At 37.4% G+C, this 20,943-nt stretch overlaps 5 protein-coding genes across 12 annotated transcripts in view; 3 read left to right on the top strand and 2 right to left on the bottom strand.

Annotated features, from left to right (window-relative positions):
* The first annotated feature begins 217 nt into the window (after window positions 1-217).
* ndufb10 (NADH:ubiquinone oxidoreductase subunit B10) lies at window positions 218-2,537 on the top strand. The gene is made up of 4 exons (XM_058770719.1): window positions 218-460; window positions 1,787-1,925; window positions 2,027-2,166; window positions 2,367-2,537. The coding sequence occupies exons 1-4, from the start codon at window positions 313-315 to the stop codon at window positions 2,450-2,452; spliced, it is 513 nt and encodes a 170-aa protein (XP_058626702.1). The 5' UTR covers window positions 218-312; the 3' UTR covers window positions 2,453-2,537.
* Window positions 2,538-3,541: 1,004 nt separating this feature from the next.
* rps2 (ribosomal protein S2) lies at window positions 3,542-5,813 on the bottom strand. The gene is made up of 8 exons (XM_058770717.1): window positions 5,711-5,813; window positions 5,156-5,293; window positions 4,846-4,935; window positions 4,438-4,545; window positions 4,170-4,343; window positions 3,930-4,089; window positions 3,744-3,835; window positions 3,542-3,662 (listed from the first exon to the last, which is right to left on the bottom strand). The coding sequence occupies exons 2-8, from the start codon at window positions 5,288-5,290 to the stop codon at window positions 3,582-3,584; spliced, it is 840 nt and encodes a 279-aa protein (XP_058626700.1). The 5' UTR covers window positions 5,291-5,293; window positions 5,711-5,813; the 3' UTR covers window positions 3,542-3,581.
* A 1,133-nt stretch (window positions 5,814-6,946) lies between these two features.
* On the bottom strand, window positions 6,947-10,092 carry si:ch211-139g16.8 (immunoglobulin superfamily member 6). Its single transcript, XM_058771823.1, has 6 exons — window positions 9,868-10,092; window positions 9,205-9,534; window positions 9,011-9,108; window positions 8,600-8,653; window positions 7,259-7,366; window positions 6,947-7,111 (listed from the first exon to the last, which is right to left on the bottom strand). Exons 1-6 carry the CDS (start codon window positions 9,914-9,916, stop codon window positions 7,052-7,054), a joined length of 699 nt encoding a protein of 232 aa, XP_058627806.1. The 5' UTR covers window positions 9,917-10,092; the 3' UTR covers window positions 6,947-7,051.
* A 672-nt stretch (window positions 10,093-10,764) lies between these two features.
* Window positions 10,765-14,997, top strand: kdelr2a (KDEL endoplasmic reticulum protein retention receptor 2a). The gene is made up of 5 exons (XM_058771824.1): window positions 10,765-11,029; window positions 11,857-11,957; window positions 12,127-12,285; window positions 12,638-12,890; window positions 13,947-14,997. The coding sequence occupies exons 1-5, from the start codon at window positions 10,939-10,941 to the stop codon at window positions 13,979-13,981; spliced, it is 639 nt and encodes a 212-aa protein (XP_058627807.1). The 5' UTR covers window positions 10,765-10,938; the 3' UTR covers window positions 13,982-14,997.
* Window positions 14,998-17,570: 2,573 nt separating this feature from the next.
* The window catches only part of spag9a (sperm associated antigen 9a), a 31,201-nt gene continuing 27,828 nt past the window's right edge, over window positions 17,571-20,943 (top strand). For 5 of the 8 annotated variants that reach the window (XM_058768502.1, XM_058768496.1, XM_058768499.1 and 2 more), the window contains exon 1: window positions 17,571-18,180. In XM_058768502.1, coding sequence (XP_058624485.1) covers window positions 17,881-18,180 — 300 coding nt within the window. In that variant the 5' untranslated portion in view covers window positions 17,571-17,880. The remainder of the gene's footprint in view (window positions 18,181-20,943) is intronic. The other 3 variants (XM_058768500.1, XM_058768503.1, XM_058768498.1) reach the window with 1 other exon arrangement.

The following is a 20,943-nucleotide window of genomic DNA, read 5'->3' as shown; positions in this document are numbered from 1 at the left end:
TCCAATGTCACAACGACGACATCTATTTGTAGAAATAAATAAATGCATCTATAACCTTTCACCTTCAACCTGGCTGTTTACAAACGAAACGGGGATATAAAATAGTCAATTTTATAGAGATTAATAGCGGATTTGTTTTATAAAAAATATACAAATAAAATAAAATACAAGTCGTTTTCACTCCGTTTATGCGTCGCAGCTCGGTGACCTTTCTCGCCATGTTGTGTGAAGCGCGCATGCGCACTGTGGAGGAGAGAAACGGGAGGTCGATTAAAGGATTTTTGAGATTTCCCTTCCGATTAATGGTCGAAAATGCCGTCAGATCATGATAAAGATGCGTATCCAGAGCCTCCCAATCGGACCCCAGTGGTGGATAGACAATCGGCTCTGCCGAATCCAGCTTTAATACTATCAAAGCTCTTCTACTACTCGGTGGATTTGCCAGTGACTACATTCAGAGGTGAAGCGACTCCACACTAGTGGATCTGATACTGTTTACATATGCTTATTAATCCAGTTTGATATATAGTAGCCCTTGAAGTGTGAAAGGCAAATTATGGACATGCATTTGTGTTTTAACCCTTGTATTAGGGGACGTAATTTCTGAATATTAACCCTTTACAGGCATGTATATGATCCTAAGACTCAGCATCTCGTCTAAGAATCGTGTCTCCATGTTGTTTAATATCAAACACAAACTTTTAACCCTTTATTTTTGAGAACCCAATTTTTGAGTTATGAGTATTGGAAATATTCGTTAAACTATGGTGTTTTTCTTGGAGTTTTGTGACTTTTTTTTCTTCTCATTGGTTGTTTGTGTTTTTGTAATAGCAATGCATTTTAGTTTAGTTTCATTCATTGTCATTTCAGAGTTGAGGAAATGGGTTAATGAAAAAATAGTTTACCCAAAAAATGTGCAGAAAATGTTCTCTTGTTCAGACCATCCAAGATGTAGATAGGTTTGTTTCTTCATCAGAACAGATTTGGAGAAATTTATCATTGCATCACTTGCTCACCAACAGATCCTGTGCAGTGAATGGGTGCCGTCAGAATGAGAGTCCAAACAGCTGATAAAAAACATCCACAAGTAATCAAGTAATCCACATGACTCCAGTCCATCAATTAACATACTGTGACGTGAAAAGCTGCATGTTTGTAAGAACTAAATCAATTGAGGTGTTTTTTACTCTAAACAAACATTTCTAGCAAGTCCATAATCCTTAATAATGTTTCTTCTAGCGAAAAAGTTCATGCCCTGTTGTCCTCTCACATCAAAATCCACCAACATATTTGTTTAGAACTGTTTTGCACTGTTTTCTATTCTTATAAACAGTACTTGATCTGTTCATATTTCTCTCCTGATTCAGACAAGACACATTTTTCACTGGAGAAAGCAATATTATGGATAGAGGACTTGTATTTTAGTTAAAAACATCTTAATGAGGAATTTGTTTGATATAAACAGCTTTTGGCTTCATAAGACATTAATTGATGATTTGGAGTCATGTGGATTTATTGTGGGGTTTTTTTAATCAGCCGTTTGGACTCTTATTCTGACGGCACCCATTCACTGCAGAGGATCCACTGGTGAGCAAGTGATGTAATGTTAAATTTCTCCAAATCTGTTCTGATGAAGAAACAAACTCGTTTACATGGATGGCCTGAGAGTTTCCAGCAAATTTTCATTTTTGAGCATACTATTCCTTTAATGACTAAAACAACTGAAGTCTACTTGGCTTGAAATTCATGATCCTTTATGTAATTGCCCTGTTTTTTGATCTACCAGACATTGTCGAAGGCATCCAGAGCGGTAAGAAGTCTTCCTACTATCATCAGAAGTTCCGCCGTGTTCCTGAGCTGACTCAGTGCCAGGAAGGAGATTATGTGTGCTATTATGAGGCCGAGATGCAGTGGAGAAGAGACTAGTATGTTGCATCAGAAAGCCTTGTATATATCATTAAGCATTGCATTACATAATGACGTTTTGTGCACACAATCACTATTTATTTATATTTTTTGTCTGCAGTAAGGTGGATCAGGAGATTGTGAAGGTGATCCAGGAACGTCTTCGGGCCTGCCAGCAGCGTGAGGGTCCCAGTTATAGACAGAACTGCTATAAAGAATTGCAGCAGTTTGATCAAGTTTCCAAGGCCTTTCAGTCACGCTGTGAGTATCATGTCTGGTAGAAATCTTTTTAAGTGCTATTAGCAGTGCTGTTTTAAATCCATTCAATATATGACACAGTGGGACAAGTCAGTTGTACTAGATGTTGTCTAAAATGCTTTTAAATTGACAAGGAAATCAAAAGCGTTTATATAAATGTCCAGGAGCTATTTCCTGGCTGTTAACATCTTCAATTCTTCTAGATGGGGATCTTGGTGCGTACGCCAGCGCACGGAAGTGTCTGATGAAACAGAAGGAGAGAATGATGGCAGAGCAACCGCAGGCATAAACCTATAAACCCCTCCTTTGGCTTTTCTATGTCAATCTCTCACATCTGTGTATCAAAGTGTAAAATAAAGTTTATTGGAAAGTGACTTTTTAGTAGCTGTTGTTATTCAATAAAATCCAGTCAGTTTCAGAGTAGTAATTACTACTTTACACATGACTTTCCTGTTATCACTACTTTACTTTTATTCACATTTGTGCTTTAGAAGTGCTTTCAATAGTGTTGTTGGTTTTGTATTGACATTTCCAACATTTTAAAAACCATATAGTTGATTTAATATGCAATTGCTTATTGCCATTTGCTGCTCAAAGTCTATAAATCACAGTACACTTTCTATAAATGTAATTTGTTCCAGCCAAGTAAGATTTGGTTTCTAATGTACTCACAACAGTGGCAGCAGTACACATCAACGTTGCACAAAGAGGGTTGACCTCAGCATACAGTATACCAAATATTTAATAATTGCTTTGTTCTTTTGAACTTTCCAATCATTAAACAATTCTGAAAAAATGTAGCACTGTTTCCACAAAAATATGAAGCAGAACAACTTTTCAACATTGACAAAATGTTTTTGGTGCAATCAATAGAATGATTTATAGTGGATCATGTGACACAAGACTGCAGTAACGACGATGCTGAAAATTCAGCTTTACATGGAAAGAATCTTATATTTGAAAATATATTAAAACAGAAAAGTTACTTTAAACTGGAATAACATTTCACAATATTACTTTTGTCTTTAATCAAATAAATGTAGCCTTGGTGAGAGTAAGATATTTAAATTTTATTAACAATCTTAGTACGGCATTCCAGGTGAATTAAAATTACACTAAACAGCTATGATGCAAAACAGACATTTTAATGGTCTTTTTTGGTAATAAAATCCAAAAAGCTGTGCTTTGCAGACACAATAGGACTGTTTGAAGCCCCTTCAGCCATAGACACAATACAGCAAACTTAGTAATTTTAAACCACCTGATAAACACCTGAGAACTTGAATTTGCCCACTTTCTTGGGACAGTTTTGGGTATGTATATTAAAAACATAACTTAAACCATTTGCTTTCACAATGTCAAACAACAGAGCACAGACTGAAAGTGGGTTTTCTTTATTTCAATCCATTGTACAAAATTTAGGAGGCTGCCGGAAGAGCTCCCTGAGTCCTCTGAACAGAGACCCTGGTGTGAGTCTTGGCCAGATGATCGGTGAATTCCTGAAACGGGACAGACACTTTAGTTTCAAGAGCGCCATGATGCATGTGTAAAGGAACATTTGAAATGAAAATACACATTACCTGGTAAGGAGACTTGGTAAACACCGTTTCCTTCCAGAGATCAGGGGTCAGGTAGCTGTACGTCTTTGAGATCGCGTCGAAGGTGGCCTTGGCTGCAGTGAGAAAATACACATTATCATCATTGAACTACTCAAGCATAGACAGCTTTTATCCTGAAACATTGGTATTCAAACGAAAGCCCCTTACCAAAGTTGCCCAGAGTGGCGGTGCAGCCCCTGGCTGAGGTGTAGCAGTCGTCGATACCAGCCATCATCAGCAGTTTCTTGGGCACGGGAGCAGACACAATGCCGGTACCACGGGGAGCAGGAATGAGACGCACCAGGACCGAACCACAGCGACCGGTCACCTGAGCGGATACATGTTCAGCCATTAAAAGCACATCCAAACATAGTCAAACCATGCACCAAACCACCTGCGAACACTCACTTTGCACGGCACGGTGTGTGGTTTTCCGATCTTGTTACCCCAGTATCCTCTCCTGACGGGAATGATGGACAGTTTGGCCAGGATGATGGCGCCACGGATAGCAGTTGCTACCTCTTTGGAGCACTTCACTCCCAGACCAACATGGCCATTGTAGTCACCAATAGCAACAAAGGCCTAGAAGATTGAGATACATGAGCAATTATGAACCATTTTGAAAATGTTATAAGGAATTTGACTAGTGTTTAACACTCAAGTAGTAGGAAGTCACCTTAAACCTGGTGCGCTGACCAGCCCTGGTCTGTTTCTGGACAGGCATGATCTTCAGGACTTCATCTTTCAGGGCTGAACCCAGGAAGAAGTCAATGATCTCAGACTCCTACAGGAAAGAAAGGCAATACGTTTCACAATAAGCAAAGCATGTCACTTTGTGGAGGTTTTTTGGTAACTTTAAAGGCACAATGAACCAGAAGCTGCAGAAAATCTCTCCTTTTTTGTATTGTGACATGTATCCAAGTTTAAAAGACTCTTGAAAAACAAAGCTTGCAGGAAAAGGACTGGGTTCTGTGCCTCAGCACATTGAGTTTTAGACTGGAAGATCCAGTCAGTATGTAAGTTTTATTTTTATAAAATACATTCATAAAATCAATACGGTGAATATATTAGTAGCCAACTTTACCTTGATGGGCAGAGAATACAGGTAGATCTCCTCCAGGGTCTTGATCTTCATGTCCTTCACCAGACGACCAAGTTTGGTCACGGGCACCCACTATATGAAACAGAAATACTGTCTATTAGCAACTGAAGCTACAACTATACACCTTATCAATTGTTATTGACAGCTACTTGCACAGTACATATGCAATAAAGCCAAAACAAAAGGCTAGCATAACAGTACACAATATATGAGAGAATGCATATCTTTAATAAAACATTAATCAATGCCAATCTGTAAGTCACAGCAGAGCAGGATTTGGCTGGTGTTTTACCTCCTTATCCTCAGACTTTCCTCCGCGGGGCCCGCGGCCTCTTCCACGGCCCCTGCCGCGACCACGACCGCGACCCCGGCCGCCAGTGCCGAAACCCCCGCGAAAACCTCCTCTACCACCGGCGTCGTCCGCCATTTGCTGTAAAACATGAAAAAAACCGTCGATTAATGAACAAGCGACTTGAATGTCAGACACATGATAAAGACAAGTGCACATGTAACCTACATCAGACTAACATGCTACTATATAAGCCAACGTAGACGTTATAGACAAAATATGTATATTAAATAGTGTAACTAATACGAATTATATAATAAAGTTAAGTATATTAAGAATAAATTACTAATTACACCGGTGCCCCGCCATTTTTGAGACCATCTACTTAAAAGTGCTCTAAAATAACCTACCCGCTCAATTCATAGGATTCATTTCGCGCTTATATTGTTACTAAGACGAACACGGATGTCTCCTATACAAATGTAGCATTTTTATTTCGCGATTGCGGAGATATTAACAGATATTGTTCCGCGATGACAGAAGGCCATGCTCACTTACGTGATGTGTATGCAGGAAGAAGAAGGCCGCACGAGAGTTCGCGGAGCATTTATTCCAGCGCAAGCATCGCGATATTTGATCACAGCCGTGATAATGACGACCTCTAGCGGCAGTCGAGAGACCTGTCTGTTCTAGCAAAGCTCTACTTTGCACTATATTAGAAACAGAAAAGGCGTTTTGATTGTTTTTTTGTTTATTTATTGTGTTTCATTTTCCAGTTTGTTTATTTGTTTTGCTTGGTTTTTATGTTCATTTATATTTAGTATACAAGCAAATATCATGATCCATACTCCATTCCAGGTGGTGGCGGTAATGCACCAATAAGCTAGGTTGCCAACCGCCAATAAACACCAAAGAAGAAGAAGAAGAAACAGGAAAAGCTAAAAAGACCTATGAAGCACTGTCACTTTAATTTGGTTAATTAAATGTTTAAATTGTAATTTTTTTTAATCCCTGGTATAGATCTAAAAAAAATGTTTACCAATGTACATGCACTTGTTTTTGTTGTTTTTTCCCTTCTGTAGACACTGTAATTTTTTTCTATCACTGTTGTGAGATGTTTGTATTAATATGTACATAATTGCATAATAAAAAAAAATTGTAGCAAAGCTATCCGATGATACAAATAACACAAACGAGAAATGGTTTGTGTCACGTTTGTTTATTGGTTAATGACTAAAAATAAAAACCTAATTTGTGCAAATCTGATCGTATTTTGTAATGATAAGAGAACAAATTTGGCGTGTTCGGAATTAGACTGTTTAAATGTAGTCAGATTTAGGTAATGAATTATTTTAAGTAAAGAAATTAGGTGTTGGTGTTATTTTGCTAGCTTTGTAGACATAGTAAAAATAAAATACAGATTACGAGGACACATAAAAGAAAACAAAAACAGCCTGTCTGCTCAATTCTGCCCCTCTGACACAACAGAAAAAAAAATACTGGGTCTAATGTAAGAATGAAATGTGCTGTTATAGTGCTGATCCTGCAAATAACAGTGACATTATGCTCAGTTCGTGCACAACATCTTGAATACGATGAATAGATTAACTCAGCATTTAACAAATACAGTTAAACATAGCAAGAGTGCTCACGTGACTGTAAAACGCTTGTGAGAGGAAGGTCATCAACAGACAACATGTCGCAATATTGGGTCACCCAACCTCCATATTACCACATCAAGTATTTTTTTTTTTGTTTTTTTTATCAGTAAAAATAGCACACATGGTAGAAATGTGAACATGACAAATTTTTTAATGAGTGCAAAAATCCAATATGTTGCAGTTAAACTTCTGGTTTGCTGGAAGCTGCAGGTGTCGCAGATCCGGGCATTCGTTTTCTTCACTCATCAAGATTTTGGTAAACATCTTCACTATGGTACGCATTCTGAAGACCTGCAGACTATAGGGAAGATTGAAAATAAAAGTTAGGCTATAACATATACACTTTTTAATCATAAACATGCCAACTCTTCTATGTACATATAAATTATTAGAAATTATTGAGCATTTGCTAAAAATATGCGTTTTAAAAGAATAGTCTGAAAACCTTGTTTTGGGAAACTTTGTAGTGCGGCTGCATTTTGCTACCCACTAAGTTCCTCTTGCAGAGTTCTTGCACCACTCCACTGAAGATCACTTGCCTAGCTGATTCCTCCTGAAAAGACAACGCTTTTTTCACAATATCTTCAAAAGTTTGGGGTCAGTACAAAGAAATTAATACTTTTATTCTACTAGGATACATTTAACATCACATGTGTATGTGACAAATAAAGAATCCCTTAAAGGGATAGTTCACACAAAAATGAAAATTCTGTCATTAATTACTCCGCCTCATGTCGTTCCAAACCCGCAAGACATCTGTTCATCTTCAGAACACAAATTAACATATTTCTGATGTATTCATATTCTGACATATTTCTTTTATTTTCTTTAAAGGGATAGTTCACCCGAAAATGAAAATGAGATTTTTTAACTCAAACCGTTGCAGTCTGTCAGTCATATAATGTCAGTCAATGGTATCCACAGCTTTGAGAGAGAAAAAAAACATACACAGACAAAACCAAATTAAACCCTGTGGCTCGTGACGATACATTGAAACAATCGGTCTGTGCAAGAAACTGAACAGGATTTCTATAGTTTTTTACCTCTGATCCACCGCACTGTCCAACTGTCCTGAGCGCGTTCACAACAGCCTATCTCTCAAATGGACCACTGACACTCCTAATTGAGATTGTAGATAGAGTGCCAATGGTCCATTTGAGAGATAGGTGGCGGTAATGCACTTATAAGACTGCGATCCTCTGTAAAGCAAGAATAATAATAATAATAATAATAATAATAATAATAATGTGCTGGCTGTTGTGTGAACACGCTCAGGACAGTTGGACCGTGCGGTGGATCAGAGGTAAAAAAAACGATATAAATACTATTCAGTTTCTTGCACAGACTGATCGTTTCGTGTCTTTAGACCTCAATGTATCTTCACGAGCCACAGGGTTTAATTTGGTTTTGTCTGTGTTTGGTTTTTTTCTCTCAAAGCCGTGGGTACCATTGACTGCCATTATATGGCTGACAGACTGCAACGGTTTGAGTTAAACATCTTCGTTTGTGTTCTACTGAAGAAACAAGGTCACCTACATCTTGGATGCCCTGGGAGTAAGAAGATAAACATCACATTTTCATTTTTGGGTGAACTATCCCTTTAAACTTAAAACTATTCAAATAAACTGGAGTAATGGCTGCTGAAAAGTCAGCTTTGACATCACAGGAATAAATTACATTTTAAAATGTATTAAGACAGAAGACATTTATTTTAAATTGTAATAATATTTCACAACATTACTATTTTATACAGCAACATAGACCCAGTATTGAGGGCAAACAATACCTTGTTCTCACTTTTACTCCATCTTCTTTTAAAGACTGATTCAAATTGTCCAGTCTATTGATGAAAAAAACAAACAAAAAAAAACATTTCAATTATTTAAAGTCCATTAAACTCTTTAAAAATGTGGTTACATTTTGTGAACACTTAGGACATTTAAGCATTAGAGTAGTTGTGTTACATAGAAATGCTCTCAGAAAAAAAGGTTCAAAGCTGTCACTTTGGCCTGAGGTACAAAAGCTAGTAGGTAGTATTTGTACCTTAATTAATGGTATTAGTACCTAAAGTGTACAATTTATTCCCTTTTAGCTTTTGTACCGTAGCGTACTGCCCCAGTGACAGCTTTATACGTTTTTTCCTCAAAGAGTAACATTGCATTACTTTGAAAAGTTGTGTGCAGTACTGTAATTGAACCTTTATGCAGATGATGATGGCCAGGACAAGGACGCTGTACACAGTCAGCAGCACTAGCAAAGTCAACAACAATCCTTGATATATGTTTAAGCCCATCCCTGGATATAAACCACAGCTCTTTTAAAACAAGAACATCATGACACATGTAAATTATGACGGTCCGAGGTTGTGCTGAATCCTCTGCTAGTTCTTACCTGAGACTTTCAAAGTGGTTCCCTGTCCGATTGCCTGCGCCCCGTTTTGAGCCCCATCCAGCAGAGATGCTGCACAGTAATAAACCCCACAGTCTGCTTCTGACAAAGAGCTGATAGTCAGCTCCTGGTTCTCCAGTGTATATTTCATTGAGTGGCTTTTCAAATTAAGCTGGTAGTGAGAGTCTTTCCGGAACACATACCAGGAGATCTGAGGAAGGTGTGCTGTAGGACAGCTGGATACGGTGACAGAGCAGGGGATAGAGACGGACAGTTGCTCTTTTTGTCTTATCAGCTTTGTTGGCTGTTGGACATCTATCTTACATCCGCTGACTGAAGAAATTCAGAATATGTTATATAAAAAAAATAAAAATAACTGCTGATATTTCATATTCTTATAGGCCTAGAAAAAATCGTGTATTTACTCTGAAGCACGTTTCACTGAGAAATTGCTAGTAAATTTCACAAATAAGAAATGGCAAAAAACACATTGATTTAAATGTGACATTTTGAAGACTAAAATAGCACTTTCTTGTAAAACACTCCAACAATCTTTGTTTACCTTACAACATTGTTTTACAATGTACAAGATGTTTAACTAAATAGTAGCATGATAGCTTAAAAAAAAATCATCCTTTAGACTAGAACAATTCAGTTTCTGCTCACCTGCGCTAAACATAAGAAATGTGATGGTGAATAGGAAACCAAAGTTCATGTTGATGTGAAGGGTTGTTGTGCGACTCCTTTTCCTTTCATTGATGTCTCTCTGTGATTGTTTTCTCAATTTGTTAGATAGTCCTCGGAACAAAATTCTCACGCCTAACTGAGAAATAAAACCAGAAATGTGTAAAAATGAGAAGTGACAGATCCGTCCCTTCAGTTCTTCCTTCCTTGTGTGAGACAGTTTGTCACTCTGAATCTACTGCTTACAGTCACATGTGAGTAATGTGGTAAATATGTCTGCATATGCCTTTGAAAAAGATCGATCTATCTATCCATCTATCTACACTGTAAAAAGTGATAAGTTGACTTAACTTAAAAAATTTGAGGAAACCTGCTGCCTTAAAATGATTAATTAAATAATAATTAAAAAAAAAAGTTAAGTGAACTTAACAATTCACTTAACTTATTTTTTAAAAATTATTATTTACTTAATAACTCAATTTTTTAAAGTTAAGTCAATTTATCACTTTTACAGTCTATCTATCTATCTATCTATCTATCTATCTATCTATCTATCTATCTATCTATCTATCTATCTATCTATCTATCTATCTATCTATCTATCTATCTGTCTATCTATCTATCTATCTATCTATCTATCTATCTGTCTGTCCGTCTATCTATCTATCTGTCCATCTATCTATCTATCTATCTATCTATCTATCTATCTATCTATCTATCTATCTATCTATCTATCTATCTATCTATCTATAGTAAAATTACATAATGTTATTTTGATAATTATTTTTTTTCGATAGTAACTTGCCATAGTTTTTGTGAGGGAGCCTCAGTGGGCGTGTCCAGAGTCCACGGCCGCATGAACTACACTTCCCAGCATTCATTGCGGTCTCGCAGTTGGCCACGTCACGTCCACCGGCCACGTCGCCCCTCATTCGCCATATTTCGTGGAGGAATGCTCTGGAGGAGAGCGGCATTGAGCCGGTTCACAGCTATCGCACTCACCCCGAGCTCTCTTTCACACCACTAAACACCAGCCAGAGCGAGAAAGACATCATGAACGTCTTTAGGCTGACTGGAGATCTGTCTCATCTAGCTGCCATCATCATCCTCCTGCTCAAGATATGGAAGAGCAGGTCCTGCGCAGGTGAGCTAATCTCGCACAAAACATACTTTCCTCATATGTGTCGCTCTTAATATGTGTGTTTACGAAAGATGGAGGAGACTTTAGACTGGTTTGTGCTTTCGGAAAAGTCTTGTGAATTTATATTCAAACATGAAGCGTAAAATGAAGTGCCTTTTGTGTCACGTTAGCACTCAAGCTAGTGGGTTAACTTGACTTGAAAGCTGTTGAAGGCTCGATTTTTGTTGAATTTGACAATGAAAATTATGTTTAAATGGACGGATCTGTATGTATTTAACATGTTGTGATCGTTAATGTTTTGCAGAACTGATTTGAAGGATATCTAACATCACAGGCTTGTTCTCAGTGATTGAATTAGCAGAAAACTTCAGGCCTACTTGCTAACTACAATTTAATAGTAGTTTGATATGAAAATTGAGCATATCGTACAACACTTATTTTTATATATGACTATGCAAATAATTTCACTATGTAGAGGACAATTTGCATCTTCATACGCTGCGTTGTGAGTCAAAAGGGCGTTTTTTCATATGCTTGATGCCATACTTTTTAAATTCTCCCTCCTTTTATTTGTTATACGTTCCTAATGTGCATTGCATTCCTTGCTTTGACGTGGCAGTGCATGTTGTTATGTGTGGGCTATGCAAGGATTGGTCATCTGGGTAGACTAGATAGATTGACATCAGACTTTTGACTCACATAGATATAGAGGACCTAGATGCACCTCTTTTGGACTGTTCATGAGCGCAATGTTCAGTAAAGACTGCTGCTGTCTTCTCTTATTTACTTGTACGTTGCAGTTGTCTGAGTGCAAATATTTTTGCCCTCAGGTATCTCTGGGAAGAGCCAGATACTCTTTGCCTTGGTGTTCACCACTCGGTACCTGGATCTCCTGACATCCTTCATTTCTCTATACAACACTAGCATGAAGGTAAAGGCATAGAATGAACATTTACATGCACACATCAATGGATTTGTCAATCTTAAATATCAGTGATTACAAAATCAATGTTTTGACTATATCGGTGTTAACAGGTTTATATGTGCTCTGACCTTTGGTAGTTAATCAGTTTCTTTGTTTCTGTGCTTTTTAAAAACAGATTATCTATGTCGGATGTGCCTATGCCACAGTCTACCTGATCTACGCAAAGTTCAGGGCAACTTATGATGGAAACCATGACACTTTCAGAGTTGAGTTTCTTGTGGTTCCAGTGGGAGGTCTTGCCTTTCTGGTCAACCACGACTTCTCTCCATTGGAGGTGAGTATTAGAGTCTTCACTGCGCATTTGACCATCATAAATGTGTTATTCTTGCCAGTTTTGTTTTTAACCTTTATTAAACATCTGCAAATAATAACAGGCATTATCGTTGTTAAACACAGCCATAATATTTCCAAGCAGTATACACTGAAAGAGAAATATACGTACACACACAAATAAAATGTATAAAAAAAATTTATAAAAGCAATTACTTGTTGCAAATAATAAATAAAAGTAAATTACAACATAGCGTAAATTAAACTTAAAAGTGAGAGTTTGTTTAAAAATTCTCTCATTATTTACTTACCATCAATTTGTTTCAAACCTGTATGCATTTTTATTTTCTTGGCAGATTCTGTGGACCTTTTCCATCTACCTTGAGTCTGTGGCCATCCTGCCTCAGCTGTTTATGATTAGCAAGACCGGCGAGGCCGAGACCATCACTACCCACTATCTGTTCTGCCTGGGGGTCTACCGTGCCCTCTACCTCTTCAACTGGATCTGGAGGTTCTACTTTGAGGGCTTCTTTGACATGATTGCCATCGTGGCTGGGGTCGTCCAGACTATTCTCTATTGTGACTTCTTCTACCTTTACATCACAAAAGGTAAGTTTAAACCTTTTTAAGGACCGTGGGTGTGAATGACATCTACTTTGGGTGGTCATGAACTTAAAGTCAGCATGAGATTAAAATTGACACATTTACTTTCTTAAAACGCATTGCTGATTGAATTGACAATTTAATTTTATGACTAGGCTTTTAATTAGATTTCAAAACATCTAAGGTACAGTTTACCTTATTGTGAGATTAATGTTTCTTCATCAGAACAGATTTGGAGAAATGTATCATTACATCGCTTGCTCACCAGTGGATCCTCTGCAGTGAATGGGTGCCGTCAGAATGAGAGTCCAAACAGCTGATAAAAACATCACAATAATCCATACCACTCCAGTTCATCAGTTAAAGTCTTGTGAAGTGAAAAGCTGCATATTTGTAAGAATCAAATCCATCATTAAGATGTGGCTAAAATACGAATCCGTAATATTGCTTTCTCTAGTAAAAAAGTTGTCTTGTCTGAATCAGGAGAGAAATATGCACAGATTAAGCAGCAATGCAATCCATGCAAAAATGGTCCAAAACAGTTCTAAACACGTGTTCATAGATTTTGAGAGGACAATAGGGTATGGACATTTATACTGGAGGAAGAGTTATGGATTGCAGTTTCCATATTTTGACCAGACTCAACAGTTTAAAGTTAAAACACATTAATAATGGATTTGTTTCTTACAAACACACAGCTTTTCACTTTATAAGACATTATTATTGGATGTTTTTATCAGTTGTTTGGACTCTCATTCTGACGGCACCCATTCACTGCAGAAGATCCATTGGTGAGCAAGTGATGTAATGATAAATTTCTCCAAATCTGTTGCAGAAATCTTTGATAGCTTAAAGGGGTGTACATTTTCAGCTTATTTTCATTTTTGGGTGAACTGTTACTTTAGGAAAGTTACCTATGTGAATCCTTCAACATTAATGCATGTATTAATTGAAGTTTAAGCACTTGTTTGGCCTCTATTTTTAGGATTTGGCATGTTTTAGGATAAAAAAAAAAATCCTCCTCCTGCTTCATTTTCTGACATTCTTTTGTCTGCTCCTCAGTGCTGAAAGGAAAGAAGCTGAGTCTACCAGCCTAAGTGCCAAAGAACAGAGAGCTGTGTCTCCATCAGACTTATAGAGGGGCACAAGCCAATGATGCCACTGCAAGATGCCCAAGACAAAGAACGCATAACGCCAGTTCAATCACTGATTCATTTCTCTCCGCCTGGACGCCAACCATCCCCTTACAGAAACGAGGACGTTTTTGCAAACTTTTCTTCTGTCTTTAGCATCTTGCAATACTTTTTATTATTGCTATTGAAAAGAAAAAGAAGAAAAAAACCTTTTCTATATGCAAGGTGTATGGAAATATTGAACAGTGCATTGTACACATTAACAGTTAAATGCGTCATTGTAAATTTGTCCATGATTGGAAATAGTTCCCAGTGTCGAATAAGTTTGCGGTTCTTTCCTGATTTAAGAGGGGGGAAAAAAATGAAGTGTGTGTGTTCATGAATTCAAATTATTATATCCCATTCTTTATTTCCCCACATTGTACATGTGGTAAAATCATCCTTTGTTTCAATGAACAGTTTTGCCACCACTGAAAATTGTTTTAAAAAAGATTGTTCATTTTTTTTTCCACATAAATGCCTTATTTGTATTTCAATTTATGTACATAACCATTCTTGTTGATGCCCCCATAGCAACGAGTCAACTGTAAATAAGAGAGTGTTTCATATTTCATTTGGCACAATTCTCTGTGTGACTCATATCATTTTTTTTAGAATGTCAGCATTTATCAATGATATGCGATATTACAGCAAGGTTGTTTAAATATTCCATTATTACCTGCAAACATCAGCTTGTTGAAATGCAGTAATATATGATAAGATCATTAAATCTAGTGGTGTGGATTCTGTCGAAGCACATTTTGGAGTGAGTTTTGTAGTGTTTTTTTTTTTTTTTTTTTTTTAAATGGACTACAACTTGTTTTCTTTAAGTTCAACATCCCCAATGTTTTCCCCTCTCGAGTCATTCCTGTAGGGTTTACAGTTATTTTTCTAGTTTTTACATGTCTCCAATAAATATTTTAAGGGAAATGATTTGTGTTATTCCTTTGTGTAATTTCTATTGACAATGTTACTTAATTTATTCCACTTGTTTCATGTAATCTTTCAATAATTATGGTCATAACTGCATGCATAATTATAAATAAATGTTGAAAAAGCTGTTTACATGGAGCAGCATATCACGTTAAAAATAATACAAATAAACCATCTATATTCAAATTAAATTAAAGGCTTAATAAAATACTAAATTTTCCCTTATATATAAATGTATTTTTTTACAGGACACTAGATTTGTGACTGTACAGCCAGTGAAAATACATCAATGAATAATTAATTCGGTTCTAACTACAAAGCACTGACCACATGATCACTTTACCATGTACAATGTCCACCAATCTGTTTTGTAGTGACCAAGCATTCAAACATTTAGCAACGATTCTTCAGTACTGGGACAAATATACAGTATCTCACAGAAGTGAGTACACCCCTCACATTTTTGTAAATATGTTATTATATCTTTTCATGTGACAACATTGAAGAAATCACACTTTGCTACAATGTAAAGTAGTGAGTGTACAGCTTGTATAACAGTGTAAGTTTGCTGTCCCCTCAAAATAACTCAACACACAGCCATTAATCTCTAAACCGCTGGCCACAAAAGTGAGTACACCCCTAAGCGAAAATGTCCAAATTGGGCCCAAAGTATCAATATTTTGTGTGGCCACCATTATTTTCCAGCACTGGCTTAACCCTCTTGGGCATGAAGTTCAGCAGAGCTTCACAGGTTGCCACTGGAGTCCTCTTCCATGACGACATCACGAAGCCGGTGGATGTTAAGAGACCTTGCGCTCCTCCACCTTCTGTTTGAGGATGCCCCACAGATACTCAATAGGGTTTAGATCTGGAGACATGCTTGGCCAGTCCATCACCTTTACCCTCAGCTTCTTTAGCAAGGCAGTGGTCATCTTGGAGGTGTGTTTGGGGTCGTTATCATGTTGGAATACTGCCCTGCAGCCCAGTCTCCGAAGGGAGGGGATCATGCTCTGCTTCAGTATGTCACAGTACATGTTGGCATTCATGGTTCTTAAGCAAACTGCGGTCTTGTGCATCATCTTTAGAAGAGGCTTCCTTCTGGGACGACAGCCATGCAGACCAATTTGATGCAGTGTGCGGCGTATGGTCTGAGCACTGACAGGCTGACCCCCCACCCCTTCAACCTCTGCAGCAATGCTGGCAGCACTCATATGTCTATTTCCCAAACACAACCTCTGGATATGACGCTGAGCACGTGCACTCAACTTCTTTGGTCGACCATGGCGAGGCCTGTTCTGAGTGGAATCTGTCCCGTTGAAGCACTGTATGGTCTTGGCCACCATGCTGCAGCTCAGTTTCAGGGTCTTGGCAATCTTCTTATAGCCTACGCCATCTTTATGTAGACCAACAATTCTTTTTTTCAGATCCTCAGAGAGTTCTTTGCCATGAGGTGCCATGTTGAACTTCCAGTGACCAGTATGAGAGAGTGAGAGCGATAACACCAAATTTAACACACCTGCTCCCCATTCACACCTGAGACCTTGTAACACTAACGAGTCACATGACACCGGGGAGAGAAAATGGCTAATTGGGCCCAATTTGGACATTTTCACTTAGGGGTGTACTCACTTTTGTGGCCAGCGGTTTAGACATTAATGGCTGTCTGTTGAGTTATTTTGAGGGGACAGCAAATTTACACTGTTATACAAGCTGTACACTCACTACTTTACATTGTAGCAAAGTGTGATTTCTTCAGTGTTGTCACATGAAAAGATATAATAAAATATTTACAAAAATGTGAGGGGTGTACTCACTTCTGTCAGATACTGTATATCATGGAATTATTTTGGATTAATAAACTATTCAGCATGATTAGAGGTATTCACCTAGCCTATGTTTCATACATCTGCTTCTCTCATTTTCTAAAAAACAAAAGTGTTTTGATGAGGCTACACCATCAGATGCAAAAATAATATCTAAAATATTTTTAGGATTCATAGTATTCACTTCAAAGAATGAAACAACTGACCATTTTACAGTGTTTAAATAACCAGATTTTTCATATTACATAAAAATGAGAGGGAAATTTAGACAAAAACGGTTTAAAATATTTTACACGTTGCTTTAGGTAACATAATTCGGATAAAATAAAGAGAAAATCGAATGAAACAATGCATTTGAGCCGTGTGCGCAATATATAATTGATAATATATAACTGAAATATATAAATGATTTTTAAAAATCAAGGCTTTAATATTTATGTTTTTTCTTTCTTTTCAGTTTTCCTTCCGATGATCCTACACCTATTGTTACCACTTGAGGCAACCTTGACGCAATTTTTTGATCGCGACTATTTACTATTTTTAAGCGACTTTTTATTTCCTTTGGACTGAATATTAACCCCCATAATTCGCATCTTGCAATGTTGTCAAGAACACTAGTTATCAAATTCATTATCATAAATTATTAAACGATTCATTCCAGAGTGGGAATTGTGCGATTTAAATAAAAAACATAAAAATTAATGAAATAAAATAAGATAATGTCAGGTAATGTTGTGGTACAGGTTTTGCCCCATCATGTCTCAAGAACAGTCATCACGGTACGCGGCGTGTTACGGTACCGGGCGTGACGTCAGCGCGCGATTGTCTAGTCAACAGCTCCGCTGCCGCCGCTGCTGCCGTGTGGCGACCGCGGGAAAAAAACACTCCACGTAATACATCGGCCGGTTCCAGGGAGGGACTCTGGACTTCCGTGGGGTCACTGTGGCCGTCTTTCAGACAAGATAACGGGACTACACCAGCTCTCGTTCTTCAGATATAAACGGAGACTCGTTGGTGTGGAACAGCGGAGGTTTAGATCTAGGACAGTCTCTCTGGAGAGGAAGGAAAATGGAGCTGGATGACGGAGTTGTGTACCAGGACGACCCGGGGACATCGGCGATCATGTCGGAGAGGGTCTCGGGCCTGGCCAACTCCATCTACCGCGAGTTCGAGAGGCTCATCCGCAAATACGACGAGGACGTGGTGAAGGAGCTGATGCCGCTGGTGGTGGCGGTGCTGGAGAACCTCGACTCGGTGTTCGCCGAGAACCAGGAGCACGAGGTGGAGCTGGAGCTCCTCAAGGAGGACAACGAGCAGCTGATCACTCAGTACGAGCGCGAGAAGGCGCTGAGGAAACACGCCGAGGAGGTGAGTGCGCGGCACCATCAGCATCGGGAGCCTGGCATCTTTGTTTTCTTGCAGCATCATCATCCTCATGCACGTGCACGAATGGTTTTGCCCTGCCTTGTTTAGCCAGTGCTGTGAGGGTGAATCAGCCTTGGGCCTTAAGTGAATAAAGAAATCAAATGTGCATTTCGACGTGCTTCAGTTCATTATTATGCCCTCTGATGGTCTGTCTGGTCCACGCTGATGGTTAGAACTTAATGTACAGACATTTCTGGCGCAGTCATGTTGTTTGCGTGCTTGTAAGTAAAGACCAGAGATCAAAAACAACGCAAAACGAGCAAGCAAACAACATGTCGAGCGAGTTTTTTGTTTTGCAATGCAAGCTACAGAGACGGATGCTTGCCTCCGTGTCATATGGGAGGAGAAGAGACCGGGGCGAGTTGTCACAGTCGCAGAACTTTGGCTATAACGTTCTGGCGAGGTTATGAACAAACGTTCTTCAAGTAACGCTAAGAGAATGTTCGTTCAAAGTTATCTGGTCTAATAATGTTCTCAAAACACTGGCAAAAAAGGTGTTATCTATACGTTATCAATAGAACGTTTTTTTCTGAAACGTTTTAGTTGGCTGTTCATCTGTTTTTTAAATGTTAACGTTACCTGTTTCAGAACGTTCTGAGAACGCTAATAGAATGTTCATTTAAAGTTGTCCTGTAGGCTATTTAATAACGTTTGCACAAAAATGTTATTTTACACGTTTTTCAGGAAACATTTTAGTTGGATGCTCACCTGTTTTTGAAATGTTACGTGTTTCAGAACGTTCTACAAGTAACGCTAAGAGAATGTGCGTTCAAAGTTATCTGGTCTAATAATGTCTCAAAACATTGGCAAAAAGTGTTATTTATACGTAATTAATAGAACGTTTTTTTCTGAAACGTTTTAGTTGGATGTTCATCTGTTTTTTAAATGTTAACGTTACCTGTTTCAGAACGTTATTTAATAGGCTATTTAATAGAACAGAAGGCTATTTAATAACGTTTGCACAAAAATGTTATTTTATACGTTTTTCATAGAACGTTTTTTAGGAAACATTTTAGTTGGATGTTCTTGTAACGTTTTTAAATGTTACATGTGAGGTAATGTACCCATAACGTTTGCTAAATGATAAAATGAAACTTAATGTTTGCATAACCAAGAAAAAACGTTTTTAAAAAAAATTTTTTTTTTAAACGTTTCAAAAACTGGACATTTTGAACATTCAGAGAACATCCAGAAATAACGTTTTAATAACTTCACGGGAACATTAGTAGAGTGTTCTTAGAATATATATTTTTGTTTGATGGGTAACTGTAAGGTTTTGATTCAAAAGTCCAATAGTTTTCTGTGTTGTCAAGTTAGGCAGACTGTCACAAGGTTATTAATTTCTAAAAATGACAATATTTTAATAATCACAATATTTGTTGACCATGAATTGTGCTGTTTTGTGATTTTTAGGCTAATAAGCCAAAAACATGTCACCATGTTCAGTGAGATGTATTTTTTTTTCCTGAGCAATCACGATGAAAATATTCAATAGCTTTTTTTGTTGGCAATACTTTAATGTATGTGAAATAAATTCAAAAATAAACCTACTTTGATAAATATTTACTAGAGTCAAAAGTGTGTCATGTAGTCCAAGTCATCCATATGTGGCAGGATTTTGACTGATGCAACAGTCTGTCGTCATGCACAGAAACACACTGTGCAGTGCTTTTTTCAGAGACTTTTTTTGCATTAAACCTTTGAAATTGTATTGCATGTGCCATTAGTTTTAAGTTACGAACCTTTCATGGTTGAAGTGTGTGAGTAAATGCGTCTCTAATCTGTTTTGGAAATAAGATTACACTGCATTGTACAGTTCTCAACGTGTGTAAACCCGACTTTAGACAGATTAAGGCTGCTCAATGGCTTTATGTGTTCCTGACACAGTGATAGTTAACTGGGATTACGAGCAATATGTCTGGCACCTACTACAACCAAAACACACATGAGCCATGAGCTGCATTAATCCCTGTGTGTGTACTGATACGGGATCTGGATACATCCTATTATGACAGACAGATTTCACTTCCAACAGCAGGGTGACTGTGACATAAGGCTGTGATCAATATTCATCAGTTGTGGTGAACATTGATCTTTCTCTCACGTTTCAGATCACTGATATACTAGAGCAACTTTTAAGACTCTTTGGGATCTTGATTGGGTTTCAGGCATAATGTGTTAAATTGTTATACTGTAAAAATTTTAAAATAACGCATTGAACCAATATGTTGTCTCAAACCAGTGTAATTATTCTATTATAGCATTCATTGAAATGTTAAATTGGCTATATATTTTTAGTTTAATTTAGCTTTAAGTTTTAGTATTTTTTTGTGCTTTTTGTTGTGAGCTTTTGCCATTTTTATTAGTTTTTTAAAATATTTCTATTCAGCTTTCATTTATTTTTATTTTAGATTTAGCTATTTTATTAATTCGACTTCCACATTTATTTTCTTTTTAAATTTTTTTCATCTAAAATTGATATTTTATTTTTCAGTTACCAAAAATGTTTAAATTTTTTATAGTTTTAGTTAATAACAACACAGTCTTAATCATTGCTGCAAAATCAGTTTACACATATATAGTGTCATCCCTTGATATTTAAATTTAATTTAATGAATTGATTTAATTTAGTTTTTCCATGGTTCGATGATATGATGATATTTTTGATATCTAGAGAGAATAGTGTCTGATATAATGCAGATATAT

Source organism: Onychostoma macrolepis, chromosome 03 (assembly GCF_012432095.1).
Source record: "Onychostoma macrolepis isolate SWU-2019 chromosome 03, ASM1243209v1, whole genome shotgun sequence".
NCBI classification, from domain to species: Eukaryota; Metazoa; Chordata; class Actinopteri; order Cypriniformes; family Cyprinidae; genus Onychostoma; species Onychostoma macrolepis.
Note: the sequence above shows the minus strand (reverse complement) of the source record. Positions and strands in the feature narration are given on the sequence as shown.